General features: G+C 42.2%; 1 protein-coding gene and 1 long non-coding RNA gene across 2 annotated transcripts; one reads left to right on the top strand and one right to left on the bottom strand.

Annotated features, from left to right (window-relative positions):
- Window positions 1–388: 388 nt before the first annotated feature.
- Window positions 389–2,605, bottom strand: LOC120030045. The gene is made up of 3 exons (XR_005473617.1): window positions 2,515–2,605; window positions 2,288–2,402; window positions 389–2,085 (listed from the first exon to the last, which is right to left on the bottom strand). It is a non-coding gene; the product is annotated as an uncharacterized LOC120030045 (long non-coding RNA).
- Window positions 2,606–8,178: 5,573 nt separating this feature from the next.
- On the top strand, window positions 8,179–15,674 carry LOC120029953 (COP9 signalosome complex subunit 3-like). Its single transcript, XM_038975262.1, has 12 exons — window positions 8,179–8,338; window positions 9,315–9,444; window positions 9,737–9,849; window positions 10,070–10,119; window positions 13,088–13,180; window positions 13,304–13,483; window positions 13,869–14,009; window positions 14,137–14,310; window positions 14,617–14,703; window positions 14,858–14,971; window positions 15,089–15,169; window positions 15,348–15,674. Exons 1-12 carry the CDS (start codon window positions 8,284–8,286, stop codon window positions 15,399–15,401), a joined length of 1,272 nt encoding a protein of 423 aa, XP_038831190.1. The 5' UTR covers window positions 8,179–8,283; the 3' UTR covers window positions 15,402–15,674.
- The last annotated feature ends 743 nt before the right edge of the window (window positions 15,675–16,417 follow it).

Genomic DNA, 16,417 nt, shown 5'->3' with positions numbered 1-16,417 from the left:
GTTAATATAGGCAACTTGATCATAAGCTCTTCACTAGAACACGTTGTGAATATACTGCAAGGCCTGCAAAGAGATATACATGCTTTTTGATGGAAGAGCTTGACCATATTTGTTCACAGCAGAGGGTATAGGATATTTTGACGTTAAGTTTTTTTTGGTCTCACTAACAATAAGACACGTTAAAGACTAATGCAACTAAGTTACGCTCAGATGAATGACTTGTAGAAATAAAACATTTGTGATGTATAATGTATATTCAAAAAAATGTGGTATATTCACTTTCTTGAACTTTAATAATTGTTATATATTTAACATGCATTTTAAATCATGCCACCTAGTTATATCTGTCATTCCTTATACCTGCATGTGGATTGGTAAGGACGCATATAATTACATAAGCTATGGGTGCAGCTTGAAAACATATTAATTTATGTAACCCTCTATAAAATCGACCTAAACTAGGTTGAAAAAATATATATATGCTACCATTTGATCTACAGTATGTTGGCACAATGGTGGAAAACAACATTTACAATATGGAGTCATTCCCATACAGTACATGTAAAACAGAGCCCTATGGTCCTCGGGCCAATGTCCTTGTCAACATACAAAATGTTTATGCGTGTGGTTTATATTCCAGGTGATTGACAGTGGTGACTATTTAAACATGTTGCAATGATGTGTGCCTTTGGGTGGAGTGATAGTAAGTCTCTCTGTCAGTTGATAAGGAATGGTGCTTAATCGATGGTTAAAGTGCACACCACACTAAACAACTCTAGACCACTTTTAAAATGGATAATTTTATCCCTTTGAAATTATACTCTATTCTCCCAAATTGTCAAAATACAGGCTGAAAAACTTTCCAAAACCATACAGACAGACAACTGATAATAGATACCCGAACAACTATAACGAGTGTGTAAAAACAGTAAACTCTGAAAACAGTCAAAACAGTAAAATCATTTTCATTATTTTTACTAGTGATGTGCCGAGTACTCGGACAAAACGAGTACCGTAATAGAGATACATTTTCCAAATACGATTATGAAAAAAATAAGTATTTTTTTGTAATTATTTGTGATCGAAAACTCCCCTCCTCCAAACATTGCGTATGAATCAGAATCCATAGCTAGTTATGTCCTGTCGACTTTGCTGAGGCCATACGGTTGTTTAGTAGGCCTACTTTGTCTGTCCATATATTCCATCGCTGACGACGTCTGTCATTAAATCGTGATCCAAACCCACGCTTGCTTGCTATTATTATTTACTCTAGCCCAGACAAGTTTACCGAGCAACAGATCAGTCGAAAATAAAATGACAAATGTAGATTGTTTATTTTGATTGCACAAATGTTGTGGCATAAGTGTCGGGAGGGAAAAGTTTTGCTCCTCTCGAAAGTGAAACAATATATGGGGAAGCGAATTAGCCTAGCGTTACCTTCATCTAAACCTGTGTCTGGAATAAATGCAGGCAATAGTAGCCAGTCATGCATTAGGCTATTTATTAGCCTGTTTCGTTGATAATTGAATAGGACTAAGTAAGTAAATCATGTGCATTTGCATCTGTCTGGGTCATTTAACAATGTGTGCATGAATGAGTGAAGGGGCATAACGATGCACATTTGAGTGATAGCGCAGTAATGCGCCCTGAAGGTATAGGCTTTACCAGCATTTAAAGCGCACTTCTGTGTTTTCCGATCACGAGTAAATCCGATTACGAGTATGCTGTGTGATAAAACGGATACGATTACGAATACGAGTAGGATGAGATCGGCACACCACAAATTTCTACCTCACGCTTCAGTCTATGTGTGCCCCCTAGTGGTCAAACAGATTAATACTCACTTAACTTCAAGTTGGACAAGTTAGTGGAGGTATTCACTCTAGCAGTTGAACCCCAATGTAGTGTAGGTCATCAGGGTGGAGAAGGGGAGGTTGGTGTGTGCTTAAGGGTGCAGTGCCTCTTGCTCTCCAGGATGGCACTCCAATCATCGGCCCAGGAGAGCAGGCGCTGGCTGGATCTGGGGGTTACGTTTTTGTTGTGGCAGGCAGTGAACAGGATGTGCTCCCAGGTTGGGCTCTACACCTGCAACAGAGGCACATCACAAAGGTCACGTAATGCTTGTCGATTAATCTAACGGTCTGGAATACTAACTACCAACAAACTAAACTGTAATATACCTAAATGTATGACAAAGTAGCATGCATATGGCACCGTCACATAAATGCAAAACACATACATTTAGACACACCCAGTTCTCCAGCTTTGCTACAAACACTCGACTCACCTAGGATGTCCGGCGTGTCATCTATGAGGATGTCCCCAGTCACCATAGTCTTGTCTCAGGTCAGGATGATCTGCTCCAAGAAGTCATAGCTCAGGTGTTTCTCTATCCAGGCACGCTGAACACGCATGCGCAAGGGAGAGCACAAAGACCATTATTGTTAGAAAGAGGTAACACAATCGCCACTCTGCCTCCAGCCTACAGGATTTCTGTCTTGACTCCGAGCTTACCTTCTAATCAGGGCAGTGTATATAATGTTTTATAGGGCTGGTGCAAATAAAAACACCTGTGCTGGAAAACAGAGAAGAAAACAACTGGGTTACTTTGTTTTCAATGTAAATTTTCAACAACATACAGTTTTTGAAAGGTGAGCAAAGAAGATGTCCTAACATGAGAGTGTAGGCTAATGTTGGAACAGGGAGACCTGTGCATTTGTTAAATGAGGACAATTGCCCTTGAAGTTAACTGCTATATGGTTGTTCACATCAGCTAGGCCAAAGTGAAACACTAACGAAGGGTAAAGCAAAGGTTCCAGCTATAAAGATCGTGCCTACAGTATTTCTGGGAAAACTAAGCATGGTGACATTTTAGCTATGCAAACAACGCATAGCAAAGACATACAGCAGAGCACACTATGTCATGAGTGCTCCCGAGTGGCGCAGCGGTCTAAGGCACTGCATCTCAGTGCAAGAGGTGTCACTACAGTCCCTGGTTCGATTCCAGGCTGTGCCACATCTGGCCGTGATTGGGAGTCCCATAGGTCAGCGCACAATTGGCCCAGCGTCGTCCGGGTTTGGCCAGGCCGTCATTGTAAATAAGAATTTGTTCTTAACTGACTTGCCTAGTTAAATAAAGGTTCAATAAATAAAAGAAAATACAAATAATTAAAAAAAGATTCTGTGGTCTGATGAGACAAAAATGTAATGCAAAGTGCTATGTTTGGAGAAAACCAAGCACAACTCATCACCTGTCTAACACATGGTGAAGCATGGTGGTGGCAAGATCATGCTATGGGGATGCTTTTCAGCGTCTGGGAGACTGGGGGTGCTTTTCAGGGACTGGGAGACTGGTAAGGATAGAGGGAACAATGAATGGAGCCAAATACAGGCAAAATGGACAGTTCAGAATTAGTTACACACAGATCACGCCTTAAGTTACCATACTGAGATGACACCCAGAATCCTTGTCTGTCCTCCAGGGTGATGTACAGTTCGTTGGGGTACCTGGCCCAATATTTTTTCAGGAATCCCCTTTCCAAGTCTGCAATGACCCCATCCATGTCCAAAAGAGGAAGAAGACATCTTCGCGGATATACACTTGAACTGGTCATGAAGAAAAGTTATCTCTCTGCCAAATAGGCGTAAAGTTATCTTAGGCAGTAATGACATTATTTACTTGCCTCCCTAATTTCTGTCCGTGATCGAACAATGGCTTCACGAAGCGTGAGACATGTTCGAAAGTCCAGAACGTCAATGTGTTATTCTTAATAGGGTGCCATTTAAATAAAAACTATTTTGGAATGTTGATTCGTTACTAATGCAACTAACTAATTGACACTGTCAAATATACTTTTCTGGTTTTAACCTTTATTGCAATTGGTCAGACTTTGGCATTTGTGCTGCATAGCATTAGCCAGCAAGCTAGCTAAACTAAGCACTATGTTGATTATGCCTTTCAGCACTGTATTTGGACGTGTTTACGACTATCAGTATGGACTGGTGTCGCAACCCTCGGCTATTAGTGCCGCAACCCGTCAGCCACACAGCAGCTGTAAAATTCGGTGCAAATGCTCCCAGAAATGTTGCCTACTGTACAAAATCCCCCAAGATGTAAAGCCTGCCTACATCTTCCAGTCAAAGACAATGTCCTGAAACAAGATGACGCACATGTCCTCAGTATGTGCCTACAGCTAACCCTATAAAGGTGTGTAGTAATTTAACCTTTTTTTAAATTATTATTTGTTGCTGATATGAAAGATATATTCCTTATGTTTCCAAAACCATGCCACAATAAACTGTGATAAACTGCAGGCAACACTACTTGCCTAGAGAGTTCTCAGCTATACTTTTCGTGGCTGTTTATTTACCACCACAGACAGATGCTGGCACTAAGACCGCACTCAGTCAGCTGTATAAGGAAATAAGCAAACAGGAAACACTTCACCCAGAGGCGGCGCTCCTAGTGGCCGGAGACTTTAATGCAGGGAAACTTAAATCAGTTCTACCAAATCTCTATCAACATGTTAAATGTGCAACCAGAGGGAAAATAATTCTAGATCACCTGTACTCCACACACAGAGACACGTACAAAGCTCTTTGGTAAATCCTACCACAACTCTATCCTCCCGATTCTTGCTTACAAGAAAAAATAAAAGCAGGAAGCACCAGTGACTCGGTCTATAAAAAAGTGGTCAGATGAAGCAGATGCTAAACTACAGGACTGTTTTGCTATCACAGACTGGAACATGTTCCGGGATTCTTCCGATGACATTGAGGAATACACCACATCAGTCACTGGCTTTATCAATAAGTTCATTGAGGACGTCGTCCCCACAGTGACTGTACGTACATACCCCAACCAGAAGCCATGGATTACAGGCAACATTCACACTGAGCTAAAGGGTAGAGCTGCCCCTTTCAAGGTGCGGGACTCTAACCCGGAAGCTTACAAGAAATCCCGCTATGCCCTGCGACGAACCATCAAACAGGCAAGCGTCAATACAGGGCTAAGATTGAATCATACTACACTGGCTCCGACGCTCGTCGGATGTGGCAGGGCTTGCAAACTATTACAGACTACAAAGGGAAGCACAGCCGCGAGCTGTCCAGTGACACGAGCCTACCAGACGAGCTAAATCACTTCTATGCTCGCTTCGAGGCAAGCAACACTGAGGCATGCATGAGAGCATCAGCTGTTCCGGACAACTGTGTGATCACGCTCTCCGTAGCCAACGTGAGTAAGACCTTTAAACAGGTCAACATACACAAGGCTGCGGGGCCAGACGGATTACCAGGACGTGTGCTCCGGGCATGTGCTGACCAACTGGCAGGTGTCTTCACTGACATTTTCAACATGTCGCTGATTGAGTCTGTAATACCAACATGCTTCAAGCAGACCACCATAGTCCCTGTGCCCAAGAACACAAAGGCAACCTACCTAAATGACTACAGACCCGTAGCACTCACGTCCGTAGCCATGAAGTGCTTTGAAAAGCTGGTAATGGCTCACATCAACACCATTATCCCAGAAACCCTAGACCCACTCCAATTTGCATACCGCCCAAACAGATCCACAGATGATGCAATCTCTATTGCACTCCACACTGCCCTTTCCCACATGGACAAAAGGAACACCTATGTGAGAATGCTGTTCATTGACTACAGCTCAGCGTTCAACACCATAGTACCCTCAAAGCTCATCACCAAGCTAAGGATCCTGGGACTAAACATCTCCCTCTGCAACTGGATCCTAGACTTCCTGACAGTCCGCCCCCAGGTGGTGAGGGTAGGTAGCAACACATCTGCCACGCTAATCCTCAACACTGGAGCTCCCCAGGGGTGGGTGCTCAGTCCCCTCCTGTACTCCCTGTTCACCCACGACTGCATGGCCAGGCATGACTCCAACACCATCATTAAGTTTGCTGACGACACAACAGTGGTAGGCCTGATCACCGACAACGACGATACAGCCTATAGGGAGGAGGTCAGAGACCTGGCCGGGTGGTGCCAGAATAACAACCTATCCCTCAACGTAACCAAGACTAAGGAGATGATTGTGGACTACAGGAAAATGGAGCACCGAGCACGTCCCCATTCTCATCGACGGGGCTGTAGTGGAGCAGGTTGAGAGCGTCAAATTCCTTGGTGTCCACATCAACAACGAACTATCATGGTCCAAACACACCAAGACAGTCGTGAAGAGGGCACGACAAAGCCTATTCCCCCTCAGGAGACTGAAAAGATTTGGCATGGGTCCTGAGATCCTCAAAAGGTTCTACAGCTGCAACATCGAGAGCATCCTGACCGGGTGCATCACTGCCTGGTACGGCAATTGCTCAGCCTCCGACCGCAAGGCACTTCAGAGGGTAGTGCGTACGGCCCAGTACATCACTGGGGCAAAGCTGCCTGCCATCCAGGACCTCTACACCAGGCGGTGTCAGAGGAAGGCCCTAAAAATTGTCAAAGACCCCAGCCACCCCAGTCATCGACTGTTCTCTCTACTACCGCATGGCAAGCGGTACCGGAGTGCCAAGTCTAGCACAAAAAGGCTTCTCAACAGTTTTTACCCCCAAGCCATAAGACTCCTGAACAGGTAACCAAATGGTTACCCAGACTATTTGCATTGTGTACCCCCCCCCCACCCCTCTTTTACGCTGCTGCTACTCTCTGTTTATCTTATATGCATAGTCACTTTAACTATACATTCATGTACATACTACCTAAATGGCCCGACCAACCAGTGCTCCCGCACATTGGCTAACCGGGCTATCTAAATTGTGTCCCACCACCCGCCAACCCCTCTTTTTACGCTTCTGCTACTCTGTTCATCATATATGCATAGTCACTTTAAAGATACCTATATGTACATACTACCTCAATAAGCCTGACTAACAGGTGTCTGTATATAGCCTTGCTACTCTTTTTTTCAAATGTATTTTTACTGTTGTTTTATTTCTTTACTTACCTACACACACACACACATACCCTTTTTCCCGCACCATTGGTTAGAGCCTCTAAGTAAGCATTTCACTGTACTACACCTGTTGTATTCGGCGCACGTGACAAATAAACTTCGATTTGATTTGATTTGACAAGCGATGCATTTTAACGTTCAGAAAGAGTGTCGGGGATCTTAACAAAACGCCCCCAACCAGAAGATACTATCGTTAATAGGCGCTAAAGCAGTTAGCATCTATTAATGGCAAACCATGAGTCTATTAGTGCCAACCATGAGTCTGGCAAGCAAGACTAAGCAGCTGTAGTCAATCGCAAGACCGATCCAATGAGGCACCAGAACAATGAAGACGTCCTAAGAAGCAGTATCAGGCAGCTACAGGTAGGAGAGTGGAGTGTGCTGGCCTACTGTATGGTTTGATAACTGTCTGTGGTACTGGGTAGGAAGCAGGGGTGGCCTCTGGTTCATTGGTAAGCTTCAGGGAGGTGTTGAGTGTCCACTTGTAGGGGCCCCCAATAATCTTGTTTTGCCAAATCACACCTGGAAAAAGGATAAAGGTCTGTACATTATAATCCATTTATTATTTATTCTGACTTTTAACTTTCTCCTATTCTTATGTCGCATTGTTGAGCGTGGATCTTGCATGTACGCATTTCATTGTACTGTGTACCATGTGTATCCATATGACAAATAAACTTAATTTGACTTGACTCCTTGCACACACGCACATTTTAAAATGCAGGTGCAGAGCTATTCAATTCACCTTGTGTTACAGGTGTCCCCATCCAGATCTGAATCAGTCCAATTAGAAGGAAACAATGACAAATAGTACTGCACTCTGGCCCTCCATGGCTGTAGTTGAGTGGGAAATCTCCAACTTTATAATACCTTTGCCTGCAACCAGGTAGCATCTGCACTGCCCTTCCTGTGTTTACTTGGCTGTGAGGGAAAAAAAAGTGAGACACCTTTTTTAAGGAAGCCAAATTCCCAATTATAACAATTATTGATAGCAAAGAACAACAATCACATTATGTTTTCAGAGGATTTTATGTTTAGAGAAAAGTGGCAAATAAATGGTAGCAAACCGCAATAACAAGGTTTCTGAAATTAATCTTTAGCTTTTAGCAAAACTCTGTGCCTGTCCCTTTAAGAGCCTAAAGTTCCAACCGTAAATCTCGTTGGATCCCGTCTGTTCTTACGAAGGTCTCGCGATACCTTTCTCTCAGTGGCGGCTGTGTGGCCCCCTGTATCAGTCCGGACGGAGTTGTTTCTGACATCTGAATGAAAAACAGTCTGAATTGCTACCACTTTGGACATATATAATAATGGCTTCAGCCTTGGAGCAGTTCGTGAACAATGTGCGGCAGCTCTCCGCTCAAGGTATGGACATTAAACATGTTTTAGTTCTCAGACGAGCTGGAACTATTAGCCAATGCTAAGCAATGCTTTGCTGTGCTGATAGCATAGCTAGCTAGCCAAAATGGATAGATCCTCCTCCTAGATCCTCCTTTTTGCTTTATCATGTAAACACAGCCCTAAATTTATTGTTTTTGGGAATGAGGCATCAAAAAAGTAGTTCAGAAAGATGTGTTTTTACCCCTGGACACTAAAGCGTACAAATAACAACACAGTAAACGAATACGTGTTTTAAAATCTAACTTTGTTTTTGTTCGAGAAAAATATTTCAGTGGAATGCTTACCGGTAGTTCCGCCCTAAGTAGGCGCGATTGGTTTTAGAGCGCCATTGTCAAATGTTATTGGTCGACAGTCCCATCTGTAACGCAATATGTTACTTCCATAGCTAATGTACCCAGTGCAGGCCTTGACAGGACACTTGACCGGCCGATATATTTTACAGTAACTGCAAAGAATGTGAACTATGCAGCTGGACCGCGTTTCATTATAAAAACATGCGCAATGTTATTCATGGCACCCAATATTTGAAAAATATGTTTTATTACTTAATTATTATTTACATATGCAAGTGTATTCAGTTGACATTCTGGTTAGTTTGTTGGTACAGAGTTTTTATAGCCTGCATTACAATATCGTTAGAAATAAACATTAAATAAACATAATTAAATATTTAGTTATGACTGACATACGCTTTCATCTCTGGGTTAGATGGTTGTGAACTGGGTCTGGACATTAATGTTTGGGTTAGGGTTAGGGAGGTCTCATCTAAAAATGAGATAAACACTTGTGTAAATTAAACTATTTAGGTTATATACTCAACAACATAACACATGAACTGTTTCTTGATTTGGACCTGTACTTCTCTTCAACCAGCTCTAATAGCTTGACTATCAAGGGCTGCATTGTTTGTTTACCAATTATCTTTACGGTTGCATCTCAGGTCAGATGACACAGCTGTGTGAACTGATCAACAAGAGTGGGGAGCTGTTGGCCAAGAACCTGTCCCACCTGGACACCGTACTGGGAGCCTTGGACATCCAGGAGCACTCCCTGGGTGTCCTGGCTGTGCTGTGAGTAGCCTGCTCTCCTCTGCAGTCCTTTAATCACTGATCAATGATTATAAGTAAATCACTGATCTAGGCTATGACTTCGAGTCATTTTCTGCTTAGTGTACCTGTGCATTCAGGGCTCATGACTCAGAAGTATATCACACAGATCAAGGTTTCTACCCCTGGTGTTCAAATTACATTTTGTGCCCGTTGAAACTGTGTTATACAGCCTACAATTTTTTTTGTTTTCATGTACCGTGTCAATTTTTTTCCTTGTGTACTCACTGCCAGTTTTCACTTTCCCTTCATACAGGTTTGTGAAGTTCTCCATGCCAAACATCCCTGACTTTGAGACGCTCTTTTCCCAAGTCCAGCTCTTCATCAGTACCTGCAATGGGGAGCACATCCGATATGCAACAGACACTTGTAAGTCTTAACTTAAATAACTTTTGGTTTTTAGAAGCCTTGGATTCAACTGAGTTTCAGAGGAATGGTTTACTCCATGAGGTGCTAACATCTTGTAATTGTTAGAGTCAAATCCTAAGGAATGTGGAGAATGTTCAAGGTCAAATGTTCAGGGCAAAATTAATTTCGCTTGATTGGACCTGTTAAACCTACTTACTACTTTTATTATTTCTCTTCACAGTTGCCGGCCTCTGCCATCAGTTGACAAATGCCCTTGTAGAACGGAAACAGGTAAGACTTGCCAAACGGGGGCAAAACATTTAAACCAGAAGAGCTAATGCATGAACTTACTTGTCTATTAACACATTTACATGCTCTATTTAAAGAAATGACTCATGTTTTTACAAGATCAGACCCAGATTATGGTATTACTATTCTACACCATTTCAAAAACAAAAAGCCAACCCATGAGAATGCATATTGATTAGGGCTGGGAATTTCCTCACGATACGATATTATCACAATACTTAGGTGACAGTGCAATATGTATTCTGATTTGATGTTCCAAACATATTGCTCACTTATATGTCTGCTGCAGAGAGGTATGAGAAAGTTAGTTTTGATCAGTCATGGAAATAACAGTGCTAAAAACATGTTGGTTCACTATTTAAAAAGATGGCGAACATGCCATAGGATGAAAAATACCGGAGTTTTGGCATAGGTACAGTCGACTAGTGCACGCTACCAAACCTGTTTTGTATTTTTATTTTATTTTTACAAATCGATACTTGGAGTCAAAGTATCAATATACAGTGCCCTCTGCTAATTTTGTGGCACCCTTGGTAAATATGAGCAAAACGGGCTGTGGAAAACATTTGGTTGGTAATGTGGACACCTGGGAATTTGATACTCTAGACCTGCTCCACTACAGCCCCGTCGATGTTAATGGGGGCCTGTTCGGCCCGCCTTTTCCTGTAGTCTACGATCAGCTCCTTTGTCTTGCTCACATTGAGGGAGAGGTTGTTATCCTGGCACCACACTGCCAGTTCTCTGACCTCCTCCCTATAGGCCGTCTCATTGTTGTTGGTGATCAGGCCTACCTACGACTGTTGTGTCGTCAGCAATCTTAATGATGGTGTTGGAGTTGTGTTTGGCCACGCAGTCGTGGGTGAACAGGGAATACAGGAGGGGACTAAGTACACAACCCTGAGGGGCCCCAGTGTTAAGGATCAGCTCTTACCACCTGGGGGCGGCCCGTCAGGAAGTCCAGGATCCAGTTTCAGAGGTAGGTGTTTAGTCCCAGAGTCCTTAGCTTAGTGATGAGCTTCGTGGGCACTATGTTGTTGAACGCTGAGCTGTAGTCGATTGAACAGCATTCTCACATAGGTGTTCCTTTTGTCCAGGTGGGAAAGGGCAGTGCGGAGTGCAATAGCGATTGCATCATCTGTGGATCTGTTGGGGCGGTATGTGAATTGGAGTGGGTCTAGGTTGTCCGGGAGGATGCTGTTGTGAGCCATGACCAGCCTTTCAAAGCACTTCATGGCTACAGATGTGAGTGCCACGAGGCGGTAATCATTTAGGCAGGTTACCTTCGCTTCCTTGGGCACAGGGACTATGGTGGTCTGCTTGAAACATGTACGTATTACAGACTCGGTCAGGGAGAGGTTGAAAATGTCAGTGAAGACACTTGATAGTTGGTCTGCGCATGCTTTGAGTACACGTCCTGGTAATCCGTCTTGCCTAGCGGCTTTGTAAATGTTGACCTGTTTTAAAGGTTTTGTTCACATCAGCTACCGAGAGCGTTATCACACAGTCATCCAGAACAGCTGGTGCTCTCGTGCATGCTTCAGTGTTGCTTGCCTCGAAGCTAGCATAAAAGGCATTTAGCTCGTCTGGTAGGCTCGCGTCACTGGGCAGCTCGCATCTGGGTTTCCCTTTGTAGTCTGTAATTGTTTTCAAGCCCTGCCACATTGGTGGATCTTTGATGTTGTGGGGCTGTTTTTCTTCCAAATGCCCTGGACAACTTGTTAGGATACATGGTATCATGGACTCTATAGATATTATATCAATACCAGACTGCCTCTGCTAGGAAGCTTAAACTGGGCCATGGTTGGATCTTCCAGCAGGACAATGATCCAAAGCACACCTCAAAATCAACACAAAAATGTTTCACTGACTACAGAATCAAGGTTTTGCCATCCCAGTCCCCTGACATAAACCCAATAGAAAACCTGTGGGATGATCTGAAGAGGACCTCGGAATCTGAAGAATCTGGAGAGATTCTGTATGGAGGAATGGTCTCAGGTCCCTTGCCATGTGTTCTCCAACCTCATTACGCATTATAGGAGAAGACTCAGAGTTGTTTTCTTGGCAAAGGGAGGTTGCACGAAGTATTGAATGAAGAGGTGCCAATAATTGTGGCACACATATTTGTGAAAAATATTTGTTTTATGATAAGAATGTATTTTTCTTGCAAATTATTTTACTTCAATTAAAGGGTAGATTTTTGTGAATATTTTGAATGAAAGACCAAGAGGATAAACAAGACATTCTTTTCACGGCCCGTTTTGCTCATATTTACCAAATGGTGCCAATATTAGTGGAGGGCACTATAATATCGTCCAAAATAATATTGTGATATGTAACTATCGATCCCCCATCACTAATATCGGTTCATTCTACATGATGTAAGTGTAATGCAGGTGTTTTTCAAAGAAGGATATGTGAAACTAGGGCTGGGCGATATATCGTGAATCCACATACCAGTATGGGTTTTTACAATACTGTCAATAATGATATTTTGATATAATGATAAACAATTTAGAATTTAACTGTACCCTGCAAGTACATCTGCAACCCTGTGCATGTGACTAATAAAATCATATATCATTAAACATATTTAAAACTTGTGTTATTCAGAAGCATAAAATACCGCCATACTGTCAAATTTTTTAAAATACAGTGATATATTTTGGCCATATCGCCCAGCCCAATGTGCTAGCTTAGCAGGATTAGCTTCCTTCCTCTCTGACTACAACTCAGGGCAAACTGACCGTACCACGCCTCAAACCTGGGGCCCTCTGCCTTGCCAAATCAGGTGATCGCCCTGATTGACAACGTTGTACTATCCAGTTGTGCCACTGAAAAGGAGCGCTTTCGATGGCATTATTGGCGACATTTCAAGCTAGCTGTGTGGAGTGGGCTTACGACACATCCTTATCTCTGTTACGTATGGTTTTAATTTCTTTTTCTTTCACAGCCATTGAGGGGTGTCGGCATTCTAAAACAGGCAATAGACAAAATGCAAATCAACACAAACCAACTTACCTCAGTGCATGCAGACCTGTGTCAGGTGAGTAAACTGATTCGTATCAACAGGATCTTTGACTTTATATGATTATTGGAATGTATTGACGCTTGGCTGCGAGACTAAGAATGAATGACCCCTCAACAATTTTTGTGTGTACATCCACAGCTGTGCTTGTTAGCAAAGTGCTTCAAGCCTGTCCTCCCATTTCTTGAGCTTGACATGATGGACATCTGTAAGGAGAATGGCGCCTACGACGCAAAGCACTTTCTATGTTACTACTATTACGGAGGCATGATCTACACGGGTCTGAAGAACTTTGAAAGAGCACTGTATTTTTATGAACAGGTACTGGCTTATTTGAGAACCTAAAATGTGTGTGCTAAAGCTGTTGTAGATGTGACCTAGTGTTCCTGTTATCAAAGTGAATTGACTTAGCATACTACTAGTAAAACTTTTGCTCATTGTAATACCATTTGAAATGACCTTCAAATTACTATTTTGATGCATACAGTAGTCAAGTACACTACACACTGAGTTGACATTTAATCTGTAACGGCAATGACAAATCAGAGTTTTTTTTTTTTTTTTTTTTTTTGTCAAATGAACAGGATACAACGGGTGTAATCAGTACAGTGAAATGTTTACTTGCAAACTCTTTCCCAATAATGCAGTATTTTGTTTACATCTCTAGTTCCCTTCTGTGATATTCTGGTGATCTCTTCTCCCCCAGGCAATAACCACTCCAGCCATGGCTGTCAGTCACATCATGTTGGAGGCCTATAAGAAGTACATCCTGGTCTCCCTGATTCTCCACGGCAAAGTGCAGCAGCTCCCCAAGTACACGTCACAGATAGTTGGCAGGTTCATAAAGGTGAGAATGAAGATCCAAAAAGGGCCATATTTCACATCCTTAAGGCTTAAACGTGCCATTATATTTTGAATTGTCTGTTGTGCTACATTCTATACATATGACATTCTCCTGCTTTTTGTTTCTGCAGCCTCTCAGCAACGCGTACCATGAGCTTGCTCAGGTGTACGCCACCAATAACCCAGCAGAACTGCGCTCCCAGGTGAATAAACACAGTGAGACCTTCACACGCGACAACAACACAGGGCTGGTCAAGCAGTGCCTGTCCTCCCTCTACAAGAAAAACATCCAGAGGCTAACAAAGGTATACTTCCTTCCCCTTCAGTTCATGTCTTCTTCACCTCAAATACAACCCCTCACCTCACATATACCTCCTAATATGTCTATCAATAGTCCTCGCTCACCTCGTTGACCCCCAATACAACATTCTCATTCTTAATATATCTCCATCTGCACTTACCTCAACTATATTCAAAATATACCTCCTGTCCTTCACCTCAAATCTTAACTTCTTCGTCCCTATCTTCACCCTGTTACCAGGGTGTAAACAAAGTATTTAAAGCAAATGGTCAGAAAAGCAATGTATCTGACCACCCTTCTTTCTTTGCAGACTTTCCTGACGCTGTCCTTGCAAGACATGGCGAGTCGAGTGCAGCTGTCAGGGCCCCAGGAGGCGGAGAAGTATGTCTTGCACATGGTAAGCCAACGTGACCGCAGGACGATAGACACGCTTTATCTCAGTACTCTTAAGAACACTCAATTTTGAATGTATCAAAGAAAATGGCATTCACTTCAAAGAAGACTAGATCTAACATTGATTCGTCCATTAATGACCTTTCTGTTCCTTACAGATTGAAGATGGTGAGATATATGCCAGTATCAACCAAAAGGATGGCATGGTCTGTTTCCATGACAACCCGGAGAAATACAACAACCCCGCAATGCTTCACAAAATTGACCAAGAGGTATGGCAGTATTGATTATCTACCCTTATATGGAAATTACTATTGAGATGCAATAAAGTGACAACAATTATTTGGTACTGTTTTAGTGAAGTAAATGCCTTGCTTTGTCCTTCACAGATGCTGAAGTGTATAGAGCTGGATGAGAAACTAAAGTCCATGGATCAAGAAATCACAGTAAACCCGCAGTTTGTTCAGAAGGTAGGAAGCAACAATTAAATTCTTTAGGCTCCTCTAGTGGTTTTCCAAGAGGAGTATTTTCACAGTTTAGTTGGTTGAATATTTGTTGGTGTTTTTTTATTTATTTAACCGAAACCCCTGGTCTTTTAGTTAGTATTAAAGTGATTGCTAATGGTTTGTATCACACTGTATGTTTCAGAGTATGGGAACGCAGGAGGACGATGTCGGCAGCAAAACATCAAGTTACTCTTGAGGGGCATGGACAGGGGAGAAGGCTGCCACCCTTCAGGTTCTTGTTGGATTACTTTTTTTAAAGAGGAAAAACATTCTATTGAGTATGGACATTGGTCAAGGAAAATATAAATGTGTGGAATGATAATTTGGTTATTTCTTTCACAGTGTCTTGAGGAAACCTTAACAAAAACATTTTTTGTCGGTGTTTTATTTATCAATGTTCAGGTGGAAGAGCCACTGCTGCATTAACAACCATAATAATAAAAACTGGACTTATTTGTTCAAAAAATAATCTGTTGCATGTTCATTTCTTTGGTATTTCCTTCTAGGCAAACTTGAAATTTGAGGAATGCTTAAGTCTGCGGTTTCCAAGATCAGTAATTTCCCTCGACGAGCTAGCATATTTTTTGGGGGGTCAAATCAAATGTAGATTTGACAACAAAAGCAAGACTGTACTTCTGCCCTTGACCAAATGTACAGAGGAGAGTACAGCTTAAAAAAAAAAAATGCACTGTTTTTTTTCATCCCCTAGAGGTCTCTCGTGTACTTTTGTACTGTAGTTTGCATTTACTGCAGGTGGGGTGAGCACTGAGCTGAATAAATATTAATCTGTTATGTGGAAGGACTCAAGATTAGCGATTTTGAATGTTGGAATAAATTGATTCAGTAAATTGACACACTTTTGCATTAAATGGATCACGTCACATTACTATTTTGTCAGCATTGTTTACCCTAGTTTTCTGACATTGTGTGCTACTTATAGCTCAGGTATTTGTGCAGTGTGTTATGTAGTTAACACAGCCATCAAGTCATAATTATGGCTAAACCCTGTCTATTTCTAAAAATGTTCTTCTTAAAATCTGATTTAATACCTAACCTTAACCACACTGCTAACCTTATGCTTAACCTTAAATGAAGACCAAAAAGCGTTGTTTTTGTAGCCAATAGATGTGGTAAAGAGGTCAATGGGACGCTGGAATGGGCACATTTAATGAATCTGATCTAACAAAGTGGATATTCTTCAAATCCGTAATA

The sequence above is a fragment of the Salvelinus namaycush genome, chromosome 35 (genome assembly GCF_016432855.1).
Source record: "Salvelinus namaycush isolate Seneca chromosome 35, SaNama_1.0, whole genome shotgun sequence".
NCBI lineage: Eukaryota > Metazoa > Chordata > Actinopteri > Salmoniformes > Salmonidae > Salvelinus > Salvelinus namaycush.
Note: the sequence above shows the minus strand (reverse complement) of the source record. Positions and strands in the feature narration are given on the sequence as shown.